Source organism: Trichosurus vulpecula, chromosome 1 (assembly GCF_011100635.1).
Source record: "Trichosurus vulpecula isolate mTriVul1 chromosome 1, mTriVul1.pri, whole genome shotgun sequence".
Lineage (NCBI taxonomy): Eukaryota > Metazoa > Chordata > Mammalia > Diprotodontia > Phalangeridae > Trichosurus > Trichosurus vulpecula.
The window spans coordinates 413,031-426,719 of NC_050573.1; the positions used below are offsets into that span (position 1 = coordinate 413,031).

General features: G+C 43.5%; 1 protein-coding gene across 1 annotated transcript in view; it reads left to right on the plus strand.

The window, feature by feature from the left end:
• The first annotated feature begins 1,070 nt into the window (after positions 1-1,070).
• LOC118845023 (zinc finger protein 260-like) overlaps positions 1,071-13,689 on the plus strand; it is a 73,610-nt gene continuing 60,991 nt past the window's right edge. The window contains exons 1-2 of the mRNA XM_036753049.1: positions 1,071-1,144; positions 3,030-3,183. Coding sequence (XP_036608944.1) covers positions 3,151-3,183 — 33 coding nt within the window. The 5' untranslated portion in view covers positions 1,071-1,144; positions 3,030-3,150. The remainder of the gene's footprint in view (positions 1,145-3,029; positions 3,184-13,689) is intronic.

Below are 13,689 nucleotides of genomic sequence, written 5' to 3' on the forward strand. Positions count from 1 at the left end.
TAAATGACAATAAATAAGAAGGAAAGAAAAAAAATCTAGTTTCCAAAATTCAAGATCTTTGGAGATTTAAGAGACCAAAATTTATATTCCTTTAGACAGAACTCCCACAGGTAATGGTGTAACTCCTTGTGACAGAGGAAGGGAGGAAGGGAGGGACAAAGGAAGGAGAGAAGGAAGGAAGGATAGAAGAAGAAAGGCAGGGAGGAAGAAGAGGGGATGGAAAAAGGAAAGATGGCGGGGGAAGAAGGAAGGAAGGAAAGGAGGCAGGCAGGGAGTAAGGTAATAGTAGCATTGTCCAACTGGAACTGGCCAGTTGGTCCCCAGTGGGACAGCTACTATTACTTAAAGAATGTTGCTTATCCTTGGTTCTCAGTGTAAGGAGGGCAGACTACCAGTTGGAGGGGCAGTTCTGACTCTGGGGCCACTGAGGCTCTGCCTGGTCTCACCTTATCTGGGATCCCAAAGTCCCCTCTGCTCTTGGGTCTCTATAGAAGGATGGCCAAGGGAGGCAGACAGAAGAGAAGGAGTAAGAGAAAGAGGGATGTAGGTAAGTAGTCTTCCTGTTCAGACCACTGCTCATTTCCAAGCCTGGCCCTCCCTCTGCAGGTTGGAGTATCTCTTTCAGGCAGTCTGGTGCTAGTTTTATCCTAGCAGTCTTTCAGCTCTGGGGAAGAAGGAGGCGATTCTCGGAGGGAGTGAGGAGGGAAGAGGGTGGAGACACGAGAGAGGAGGAGCTCTCAGAAATGGGCAGCCTGGTAGGTGCTGGCCCAGGTGGAGTTTGAGCTCTGGGTGGAGTTTGGAGGCCCGGGAGGAGTTTAGGGCAGAGGAGGAGCTCATTGCACTGGGAAAGGCATTGCATGTGATGGAGGGCAGGGCTTAGTGGGGAATGGCGGGCGGAGTCTCTGAGTCCTAGCCCTGGGTGTGATTGGAGGGAAGAACCCCGCCCCACTGCGGGATTCAGGGGCTGTCCAAGGCGGTGCTATTGGGAATAGGAAGACCCTCCCAGAGTGGGCTGGCCAGAAGGAGGAAGTCTTTGCGCCCAGACTGCTCTTCTTTCCCTCTACCTCAAATCTCTTTGCTTTCTTCCCCTAGATCTGAGATTGCTCCGCCTTCTGGACGCCAGCCCTGTGCTTGCAGATCCCAGGTAGGTCTGAACCAGAGCGCGGCCTTCCCCCCACCCTCCCAAACTCCCCGGCCCCAAATTCCTGGCTGCTTGGGCAATTCCGTCTCATTCTCTTCCTCTGACCTCATGGTGAGTGTCGTCCAGGCCTGCCAGGAGCACACCTTCCTCCCCAGCCTAGCTACTGGATAAGCTTCCTGCCTCTAAACCTTTTCCAGACTCCCCATCACTTCCTAAATTCCTGGCTCACCTTCCCCAGATTTATCACTGGATAACACTTTTCCAGACTTCAGACTTTGCCCCTAGGATTCCTGGAGTCCTGATTTCAGCCTTCCTATCAGGCCCCACTGTGTCCTGCCTCCCTGTCCCCTAATCTCTAACCTCCTGGTAAGAAATTGCCTTGTTTTGTCTTCAGATCCAGCCCCTTTGGAGATCCCAGAATCCTACCTTTCTACCTGCCCACCCAGTCTTGGACACAGTTACCAAAGCTCTCTCCTGGTCCCCCTTATCTGCACCCGGGGTTCTGTCAGATCCCAGGCATGTGGCTCCCTGTCTCCAGTTTCCCTTTAGGGATTCCAAGCCTAAGCTCTCCCAGAAGGTCCCAACAGTCCTCCCCAGCCCCTAGTTAGACCTCAGGACACAGTTATCCTGCTTGCGCAGGCTCAGGGTCCCCCTGGAGCCCTTCTGTCACTCCAGTGTCCCTGACCTCCCTCCAAGACAATCTAACATGAGCTATGTTAGATTGTCTTGCCTCCCAGACCCCACCCCTGCTCCCCCTCCCCAAGCCTCTTGCTCCCCTGCCTCAGATCCCCTGCCAGGGTACTGAATCCCATACTGGATTTTGCCTCCCAGCCTCAGGCTTGCCCTGATCATTCCCTAGTTCTCCATTCAAGAGTCCTCCCCCTCTTCAACCTTCCCAAGATTTCCTCCTAGATCAAGGAGTGAGTCTGTATTCTAGATAATGTGTATGTGAGTCAGGGAGAGGGGATGCAGGGAAGGCAGAGGACCATTTGGAGGCAGAGCTCTGACTGAGGAGCCATTGAGGCTTTGACTGGTCTCATCCCATCTGGGATCCCAAGCCCCCTCTGCCTCTTGGGTCTGTCTACCTGAAAGTTTGGTTAAAGTAGGTAAACAAGCTAGGTGATGTGTAAATTCATATTGTTCACTTAAAGCTAGTTGGATGACATACATGTATGGGGCCAGACAAAGTCTGACTGTATGAACAAAAGAATGAGAAGGCTTAAATACATTTTTAGAACAGACTAAGCATGTCTGTTTCACTCAATTTTATGATCCCCATGTATGTTTGACCTTGATACAAGAAAATGACTTTTCCTAATTGAACAGGCTACAAATACAATAAGTCAAGATAGTTGACAAATGTCAATTGAAATTACGACCCAGGATCTCGGTGTTTAATCTACCGTCAACAAGCCATAACGTAGTATGTACCCATAAAATATCAGGATAAGAAAAAGTCACCTTATTCAAGATAGTGTCTGGGGTTAAGGGTTTCATCCTTAATGGCTATAGACAGAGGAAAGAATGCTCTTAAGTCAGTCCCATCTGGGCTTGTTGACATAAGAAGAGGTATTCTCTGAGTAAACTCAGAGAACAAAGAAGCTGAGGTCCAGGCTTTTCTTTAGTTGATTATTAGTTCAGGCTCTGGCCCTTATTGAAGTTACTAAAATGATATTAAATGATTATCAGGTCTCTGTGGGAGAATGGGTGGGAGGGGAGGAAGAGAAGGAGTAAGAGAGGGAGGGAAGTTGTCTTCCTGTTCAGACCATCTTCATTTCCAAGCCTGACACTCCCTACTTCCTCCCTCTGTAGGGTGGAGTCTCTCTTCCAAGGGCAGGGCCTGGGCCTTTGGGACTCCTGTGGGGCCTCACCCTGTCAATCCCTGTAGGCCAGCCTGCTGCCTGGGAAGAGAAGAGCAAGACCTCTCCCCTCTCTGGGATCCTTCTCCCTGCCCAACTCAGTCTGCAGAAGACCAACTGGCCCCAGCAGGGAGCCTAGAGCCAGAGATAATGGCAGCTGGGAGCAGCAGCCCCCATCCCCAGGTGAGTGCAGTCTGTGCACAACTTGCTATTCCTTTCCAATATACAACAGGATTATCAGGTACATTTCTTTTTTCTTCCCACACCCCCAGCCTGTGGCCTAGAGGTGGCTGCCATTAGACACAAAGAGGTATATGTATATATGTAAAATTGTTCTATTCTTGTAACTTCCATGCAATTTTTAGTTCTTTGCCACCACAAAGAGCTGCTACAATAACTTTAGAACATAGAAATTCTTTAACTTTTTCCCTCATTGTCTCTTCTCTTTAACCTCAGAATTTTTTTTTTAAATGCAATTTATTTATTTAACATATTTGGTTTTCAGCATTGATTTTCACAACAGTTTGAATTACAAATTTTCTCCCCATTTCTGCCCTCCCCCCCCACTCCAAGATGGCTTATATTCTGGTTGCCCTGTTCCCCAGTCAGCCCTCCCCTCTATCACCCCCCTCCCCTCTCATCCCCTTTTCCCTTCCTTTCTTGTAGGGCAAGATAAATTTCTACGCCCCATTGCCTGTGTATCTTATTTTTTAGTTGCATACAAAAAGTTTTTTTGTTTTTGAACATCTGATTTTAAAACTTTGAGTTCCAAATTCCCTTCCCTCTTCCCTTCCCACCCACCCTCCCTAAGAAGTTGAGCAATTCAACCTAGGCCACACATGTATTATTATGTATAACCCTTCCACAATATTCATGTTGTGAAAGGCTAACTACATTTTGCTCCTTCCCAACCCATCCCGCTTTATTGAATTTTCTCCCTTGACCCTGTCCCCTTTCCAAAGTGTTTGTTTTGATTACCTCCACCCCCATCTGCCCTCCACTCCATCATCCCCCCGCCTTTTATTTTTTTTTTTTTATCTTCCTCCCTCTTCTTTCCAGTGGGGTAAGATACCCAACTGAGTATGTATGGTATTCCCCCTCAGGCCAAATCTGATGAGAGCAAGGTTCACTCATTCCCCCCTCACCTGCCCTCTCCCCTCCTCCCATAGAACTGCTTCCTCTTGCCACCTTTATGCGAGATAATCCACCTCATTCTATCTCTCCCTATCTCCCTCTCTCAGTATGTTACTCTCTCATCCCTTAATTTCATTTTATTTCTTTTAGCTATCTTCCCTTCATCCTCAACTCACCCTGTGTCTGCTCTCTCTCTTTTACATATATATATATGCACATACATACACATACATACATATACACATAGATACATACATACATACACATTCACTTATATATATACATAAACATATATATATGCATATTCCCTTCAACTACCATAATACTGAGGTCTCATGAATCATACTCATCATCTTTCCATGTAGGAATGTAAACAAAACAGTTCAACTTTAGTAAGTCCCTTGCAATTTCCGTTTCTTGATTACCTTTTCATGCTTCTCTTGATTCTTGTGTTTGAAAGTCAAATTTTCTATTCAGTTCTGGTCTTTTCACTGAGAAAGCTTGAAAGTCCTCTATGTTATTGAAAGTCCATATTTTGCCTTGGAACATGATACTCAGTTTTGCTGGGTAGGTGATTCTAGGTTTTAATCCTAGCTCCATTGACCTCCGGAATATCGCATTCCAAGCCCTTCGATCTCTTAATGTAGAAGCTGCCAGATCTTGGGTTATTCTGATTGGGTTTCCACAATACTCAAATTGTTTCTTTCTGGCTGCTTGCAGTATTTTCTCCTTGATCTGGGAGCTCTGGAATTTGGCAACAATATTCCTAGGAGATTTCTTTTTGGGATCTATTTGAGGAGGCGATCGATGGATTCTTTCAATTTCTATTTTGCCCTGTGGCTCTAGAATATGAGGGCAGTTCTCCTTGATAATTTCCTGAAAGATGGTATCTAGGCTCTTTTTTTGATCATGGCTTTCAGGTAGTCCAATAATTTTTAAATTATCTCTCCTGGATCTATTTTCCAGGTCAGTGGTTTTTCCAAGGAGATATTTCACATTGTCTTCCATTTTTTCATTCCTCTGGTTCTGTTTTATAATATCCTGATTTCTCATAAAGTCACTAGCTTCCACTTGCTCCAATCTAATTTTTAAAGTAGTATTTTCTTCAGTGGTCTTTTGGACCTCCTTTTCCATTTGGCTAATTCTGCCTTTCAAGGCATTCTTCTCCTCATTGGCTTTTTGGAGCTCTTTTGCCATTTGAGTTAGTCTATTTTTTAAGGTGTTGTTTTCTTCAGTGTATTTTTCAGTATTTTTTTGGGTCTCCTTTAGCAAGTCATTGACTTGTTTTTCATGGTTTTCTCGCATCCTTCTCATTTCTCTTCCCAATTTTTCCTCTACTTCTCTAACTTGCTTTTCCAAATCCTTTTTGAGTTCTTCTATGGCCTGGGGCCAGTTCATGTTTTTCTTGGAGGCTTTTGTTGTAGGCTCTATGACTTTGTTGTCTTCTTTAGGCTGTATGTTTTGGTCTTCTTTGTCACCAAAGAAAGAATCCAAAGTCTGAGACTGAATCTGGGCGCGTTTTCGCTGCCTGGCCATATTCCCAACCAACTAACTTGACTCTTGAGTTTTTCAGTGGGGTATGACTGCTTGTAGATTACAGAGTTCTATGTTCTACGTTTGGGGGGGAGGTGCCAGCTCTGTCAGAGCCGCACTCCTCCTTCCCCAAGGACCCCCAGTCCAGACTGGGCTCAGATCTTCGGCAGGCTGTGCACCCCTGCTGTGATCCGCCACTTAATTCCTCCCACCAGGTGGGCCTGGAGCCGGAAGTAGCAACAGCTGTAGCTGCCCCACCTCCGCTGCCCCCGGGGCTGGAAGCCAAACCGCGAACTCCTTCCACTCCCGCAGCTTTTCCCACTAACCTTCTCCGCAGTCTTTGGTGTTTGTGGGTTGAGAAGTCTCGTAACTGCCGCAGCTCACATATTCAGGGCGCTAGGGCCCCCTCCGCCCGGCTTCTGGTCTGGATCGTCCACGCTGCTCAGGCTGGGCTCTGCTCCACTCCGTTCCCAGCTCCCAGCTCCCAGCTCCCAGCTCCCAGCTCCGTGTGGAATAGAGCTCACCCAGAGACCATCCGGGCTGTCCTGGGCTGAAGCCCTGCTTCCCTCTGCTGTTCTGTGGGTTCTGCCGTTCTAGAATTGGTTCAGAGCCATTTTTATAGGTTTTTGGAGGGACTCGGTACGGAGCTCACTCTAGTCCGTGCTTACCAGCCGCCATCTTGGCTCCGCCCCCTAACCTCAGAATTTTGAAGGTTAGCTGTGACATTCCTGTAAGTTTTCTTTCCAGGGCCTTTTTTGGGGCCTGATCAGTGGATTCTTTCTGTCTCTACTTGACCTTGTTTTGGACTGCAGGGCGATTTTCCTTAATAACTTCTTGTAATACTGTATTGAGCTTCCTTTTTTATCTTAACTTTCAGGTAGGCTGAAAGTTCATATATTGTCTCTCCTTGATCTGTTCTCCAGATCAATTGTTTTTCTAATGAGATGTTTCAGATTCTCTTCTATTTTTTCTAGTTTTGTTACATCTTGGAGTCTTATCACATCTTTCAATCCTACTTGCCAAATACTAGTCTTCAAGGAGTTATTTTCTTCTTTAAGATTTTCTATCACTCTTTCTAATTGGTGATATTTCTTTTCATAATTTTCTTGAATTGCTTTTTCTAAATTTTCCTCATTCTTTTTTACTTGATATAAAATTCCTTATAATTTTCTTGAATTTTGTTTATTTTTTCTAACTTTTCCTTGTTCTTTCTTATTTGATTTTTGAACTCATTTTTAAGTTCTTGGGGAAAGGCTGAATGGATTGTCCTGTGTGGTTTTGATAGAATGCTACTGGGGTGTAAGAAAGAATGAGCTCAGTGATCTTAGAATGGCCTGGAAAGAGTTGCACAAAGTGTCTAAGAGCAAAGCAAGCAGAACCAAGAGAACATTGTATACAGTGACAGCAATATTGTGTTCAGAAAAGTTTGAGCAGATGAGTCATTCGAGTATTATAAAGACAAAAATTAAAAATTAAGGACATATAAAGAGAGATGCTATCTGCATCGAGAGAAAGAACTGAAAAATAGCATGTATTGAATAATTTAACATACATATATACATACGCATGTGTGTGTGTTCGTGTGAAGGTAGTTGTGTCTAATGGTAGCCATCTCAAGGGCTGGGTTGGGGAAAATTTCCATGATACCTGTTACACGTTTGGAGGGAATAGAAAGTTGTACATGGGCGATTGGCATTTCTGTGAGCAACCAGCCTTTTTATTGTACTCTTATAGAAATGTTTGTTTTTTTCCCTGAATTGAAAATAAATATTTTTCTAAAAGGTAAAACCAGATTCTAATCCTACAGGGCTCACATTCTAATGGGGAGATAATATGCAAAGAATTTTCTACATATAAGATTTGTTACATGCAATATTGGCATACATACATGTGCATATGTGTTTATTCACATATGTGTAGGCGAGTATTACATAAATTTGGTCTGGCCTTCCCCTCCCCCGATCCATAATTTCTCTAATTTGTTTGGTCCCTATGTCCTTTGGATTTAAGTAAATCTTCCTTGGACTGCATGCATCTATAATTTCATTACTCCGTTTGGTCCCTATGTCCTTTGGATTTAAGTAAATCTTCCTTTGACTGCATGCAATATGAAAGGAAATGAATCCTAGAGTTTACCATGCACAGCCACATAAGAGATAAAAAAAATTTTTTTTAAAAAGAACATATCACTTATGTCAGTGTGTAGTATGAGGGCAGAGTTTATAATTTCAAAGAGGATCATATGTATGTCTGAAAGGTTCGGAACTGCCGGATATAAGAAATTCTCAAGATAAGAGGCAGAAGAATCAAAGCATATATTTAGACTCCACAGTAACCAGCCCACAAACCAGCATCCCCATTTTGATATTTTGATCAAAAGCTTCCAGGCCCAATGAGTCCGCCTCACAAGAGTAACCAGGAGGCCACTGAGAAGCATGATGGTATAAAGCAAAATCATATACATGCTTCCCCTCTATGGTAAAAAGATTACCCACTGGCCTCAAGTCCTTGTTCAGCACTCCTCAGTCCTCACTTAGGTCAGCTCTGCTACTGGCAGCTCCTGCTTCAGCTTCGGCTGTGGCTGTAGCTGTAGCAGCCTCTGGCTCCAACAGAAGCTATTTTTAACCATCCGGCTTCTGCGGGGGTGTGAGGTACGCCGGGGAAAACACAGGTTCTTTCGATCTGCTTAAGCAAGGGAAGCAAGGTGAAGGGGCCAACAAGCTTACTCCAATCCAACATACAAACAGCATTCAGTTAGTCCAGGGGAAAAAGCCAAACTATTCAAGGACACTTGTTGACTAAGTGCTAAGGAGCCCATTTTTGGTTACCGACGCACTCCACACCTTGTTCTAGGATGCATAATCTAATCAGCCATGTATCCTAGAACATACATTGTGATCCAATTATGAAGGAAACTAAAACATATCATTCATAATAAAGCAAAACATATCATTCAGTGACATTCCCAAATATTGGTTTACGATTCAAATGTGACCCACCCCTAGGTCCCAGAAAGATAATCTTTTCAATTAGTCATCCCCAAAATAATTGTTAATAATTCAAATGTCCGTCCCTAGATCTTTGTATCCATTACATAGGATCAATAATATCATAACAACAAAACAATATAGCAAGGATAACACAAAATAAATAAACAGAACACTATCATCATTCCCCCCCCTCGAACGATTGGGGCTCAGAATCTTGGAGTAAGGGGTGAAGGTCTCATTTTCCATAGCTTCTTCTTGCTGAAATTGGATGTAGAGATGTCCCTGCCCCAAAGAGTCCCATTCCAGAGGTCAGTTCTTTAAGGAGCTGGCAGAAATTCCAAGAATGCTACGTGCTTAGGCAGTCACCGGAAAGTGCAGGGTGATTAAGCCTAAAGGAAACAGAACTAGCAACTAGGTTAGCCAAAACAAAGAACAAAAAGAGTAGGCAAGTATGGGCTATTATCCTTCAAATAAAATCATCTCCAGTTTGGTTGAGATTTCAGTTATGCAAAGATCCAATATCAGAGCCAAACTCAGGTGGGAAATGTTTCTTTTCAAAAGGAACATAATGAGGAAGCCAAGAGGATCCCGCCCTAGATAGAGACTAAGATTGTCCTCTCAGCCTTTCCCCAGATGTTAATTGTGTTAATGGGAAAACTAAACTAAACTAAGAGGATCCCATCCTAAGTAGAGACTAGGATTGTCCTCCCAGCCTTTCCCCAGATGTACAAGTTTTCATCCGTTAATCACACAAGGTCACCTTCCCTCCGAGTGGCTTATGGCATTTACCAGCATCAGCCATACCTGTGGAGTCCATGAATCTGTTATTATAACCCTATTCACAGTAAAATATATGGTTCAGGGGTACGATTTGGTAATTATTTTCCCCAGAATAGACATCTGTTACAGTGTTGTCCTTCCCATGGGCTATAACTTCTGCAGCCTTTGGAATATCATCTGGCTTCTGCTTTACCCATACCTTAGCTCCCGACTTTATTCTATCAATGGAGCAAGACCCTTTTGCCCCTCTAGTAGTTATTCCGGGAGGAGGGTCAGTTTTCACAAAGGGTATTTTTTCACAGGGGATAATAATCACTTGAACTATCCTATCATTTCTACAAAATTGTACAGGTTTTTCACCCAAATTCTGGAGTGTCACAACAATTTCTTTTTGATAATTAGAATCTATCACTCCAGCCAATACATGTGTTCCTTGAGCTGCTAATCCTGGTTCAGGTAATATCTGTCCAAAATGATTCTTGGGGATTCTCATACATACTCCAGTAGGGGTTTTTCTTATCTCTTTCCTATTCAACCTAAAATTCTCTATACAATGTAAATCATATCCTGCTGAACCAGGTGTTCCTGGACATGGTAGTGGGACATCTTCCCTCACAGTCCAAAATTCAATATTTTGGATCTCACGTGTTTGCTGTTCTCTAATCTGCAGATTTGGGGTCATCATTCTGGCTTGAGGTGTACTCCCTCCAAGGGCCTATTATTCAAATTATGTAAGGCAATAGACAAATTATCCTTCCAATGTCGATATGAATTATTAGAGCTTAGTTTTCTCAGCTGTTCTTTCAACAATCCATTCATTCTTTCAATCAGCCCAGATGCTTGTGGGTAATATGGAATATGATGTATCCATTCTATATTATTCAACACACAATATCTTTTCACTTCTTTGCCCTTGAAATGCGACCCATTGTCACTTTGAGTCTGCATTGGGGTTCCATAGTATAACCTTACAATATCTAGGGTTTTACAGGGGTTTTTCTGAGTTGCATCCTTATAAGGACAAGCCACTAGTACACTTGAATAGGTGTCAACACACGTGCATACATATTTACATCCTTTATCCTGGGATAGTGGGCCAATATAATCTATCTGCCAAATTTGGGCTGGAACTTTTCCCCTTGCTATTTCTCCAGTTACTATCCTAGGAAGAGTTCGTTCTTTTTCTAATTGACATATACAACACCCCTCTGTTATTTGTTTTAACAACGCATGAGAGATACTGATACCTCGATCCTGTGCCCATCGGTGGGTGGCCTGGACCCCTAAATGGCCGGCGGTCTGGTGGACCCATCTTGCTAAGGCTGGGTCGTCAGTTGGAGTTGGAGTAGGGACAATACATTCAGTAGCAATCTTTGCTAGTCGACCCGCGTGTGCATTGTACTCACATTCTGTTGTGGTCAGGGTCGCGTGAGCATCAACATGAAAAACTGACAAATCCATAACCAAAGACATGTCCCATATATTTTCCCATAACTCTTTACCCCAAACTTGTTTGCCATGAATCTCCCAATTCTGATTCCTCCATATAGGCACCCACGTAGCTAATCCATTAGTTACCCACCACGAGTCAGTAAATATATGACACTGTCCTCCTTTCTCTGCTCTGATGGCCTGATGCACTGCCATCAGTTCAGCATATTGGCTACTTCCACCTATCCCAGAACTTTCCAGAGTTCGCCTAGTATAGGGGTTATAGGCTACTGCTTTCCAGTGTCTCTTCTGTCCTAAATATTTTGCTGTCCCGTCAGTAAACCAAGCATGTTTCTTCTGTTCTTCATTTAGTCCATCATATCCATTTTTCCATTTCACTAAGGATGGCACCATCTGTTGCTTGGATTCAAGGGGTTTTTCTTTCCTCTCAGTGTCAGTGTTCGCCACAGATTCATGCAGAGCAGAAACTCCACTTTTGCCTGCTCTGGACCTATTCTGAATATACCACTTCCATTTGATTATGCTTGCCTCTTGCACATGTCCAATTCTGTGAGAAGCTGGGGTACTCATTACCCAAGTCATAATTGGAATTCCAGGCCTTAATACCACTTCATGACCCAGAGTTAGTTGTTCAGTTTCTACTAAAGCCCAATATGCAGCTAACAGCTGCTTCTCAAAAGGTGTATATTGCACTTCAGATGAGGGCAGTTTCCTTGACCAAAAGCCTAAAGGTACACTTCGGCTCTGCTGTTTTTGCCACAGACTCCAATTTGCAAAGTCATCTTGTACAGTCACTTGTAACTCCACTGGCCCATTTTGCATAGGCCATAAGTCCAGAGCTAATTGTATAGCAGCCTTTGCTTCCTCAAAAGCTCTACTTTGTTCAAGTCCCCAATTGAATTCATATTTCTTTCTGGTGACTTTAGACAAGGGTTTTAAAATCTGTCCCAAATGTGGGATGTGGTGTCTCCAATAACCAAATAGCCATATGAACTTTTGGGCCTCTTTCTTATTAGTAGGGGTGGGAAAATCCTGGATTTTTTTGTCGAGCTTGTGGGAGAATTTCTTGCAGTCCTCTATTCCACTGTATTCCCAAGAATTTTACAGTTTGAGCTGGCCCTTGAACCTTTGCGGGGTTGATTTCCCATCCTTTGCTTTTCATATGGTCAATTAATAATGCTAAACTCTCCTCCACTTCTTTTATATTCTTTCCCTGTATCATGATGTCATCTATGTAATGTGTAAGCTGTACACCAGGTAACTTTAATTCATCCAAATGTTCAGCTACAATCCTGTGGCAAATAGTTGGGCTATGAATATATCCTTGCGGCAGGCGTGTAAATGTATACTGTCGGCCTTGCCAAGTAAAAGCAAACTGGTTCCATTGCTTGGGGTCTATTGGGATCGTAAAGAAGGCATTGGCCAAATCAATAACTGCATACCAAGTCCCTTCATGTTTTTGTATTCTCTCTATTAAAGTAACCGTGTCTGGGACAGCAGCATACAAGGGAGGAGTCACTTTGTTCAGCTGTCTATAATCTACTGTCATCCTCCATGTCCCATCTGACTTTCGGACTGGCCAGACAGGGTTGTTCCATTGAGTAGCTGTAGGGACTAACACTCCTGCCTCAACACATTCTCCTATAGTGTTGGCAATTTCATCTTGCCCACCTGGCACACGATATTGCCTCAAAGTAATTACTTCAGAAGGTTCGGGCAAAGTGATTGGATCCATCTTGATTTTCCCCACTAAGACTGCATTAATGCCTATTTCCCTCACAGCAAATTGGTATTTCCCTTCAGGGAAATTCAAGGTCATACTTTTCAATATGTCTGTCCCAATGATGTATTCGGGAATAGGCACAATAACCACACTATATTCTTTCTTGGGCAACTGTCCAATTTTCATCATCAATTTAACTTGTCTGGCTGATATTTCAGTCCCTCCTAGTCCTGTAATGGTAATAGGAGTTCCATGGCTGAATTTGTCTGGATTCCCATAGATAAGGGTGGCCTCAGCTCCAGTGTCTATTAATGCCCTAGTTACTGTACTTGACCCATTTTTCCAACATATGGTCAAGTTAATGTAAGGTCTGCAATCCAACCTGTGTATTTCCTTAATTTGGGCTGGGGCCTGGCCTGTTCCCTAGTATTCCCTAGCATGTGATTCACTTGGGTATGAAGGTTCAACATCTGTAGCATTTGCAGGAGCAGTTCTTATTTCCCTGTCTCTCCTGTTATCGAGTCCTTTATCTCGGTACGTTCTGTACAGTTCATTGGTTGGAATACCATCTATCATTTCAAAACCTACCCCTGCTCTCAATAGAGCAGTAAACATTTCTTTTCTTGTCACTCTATTTTGGCGCCAAGTTTGCTGGTTATTCACCCTTCTCTCTCGAGAAGATCTATCCCTTCCCCAATCTCCTAAGTCATGTAACTGTAAAATCTTATTTATCACTGTTGTAAGACGGTTCCCTACTTCCCCAAGTAACAAATTCAAAATTGGTTGTTTATAAGCAGGGGGAGCTGTCCTAATTATTAAATTCCTATGAGGCAGTCCCATTGGATCATTGTAATATTTGTCTGCAGTTCCTATCATGATAGCAGTCTTCATTACCTCCTCCTTTAGTCTCATGATACAATCTCTAAGTGAATACCAGGGTCTGTGCCCAGTGGGCCACATAGAATCAGTAGCATATCTCTTATTGCATCCCACAGTGGCTAACGCCAACAGAGTAGTCCTGCTATCACCATCTCCTTGCTGATGATGTTCCCTAAAAGCTTGTTGAACTAGAGGATC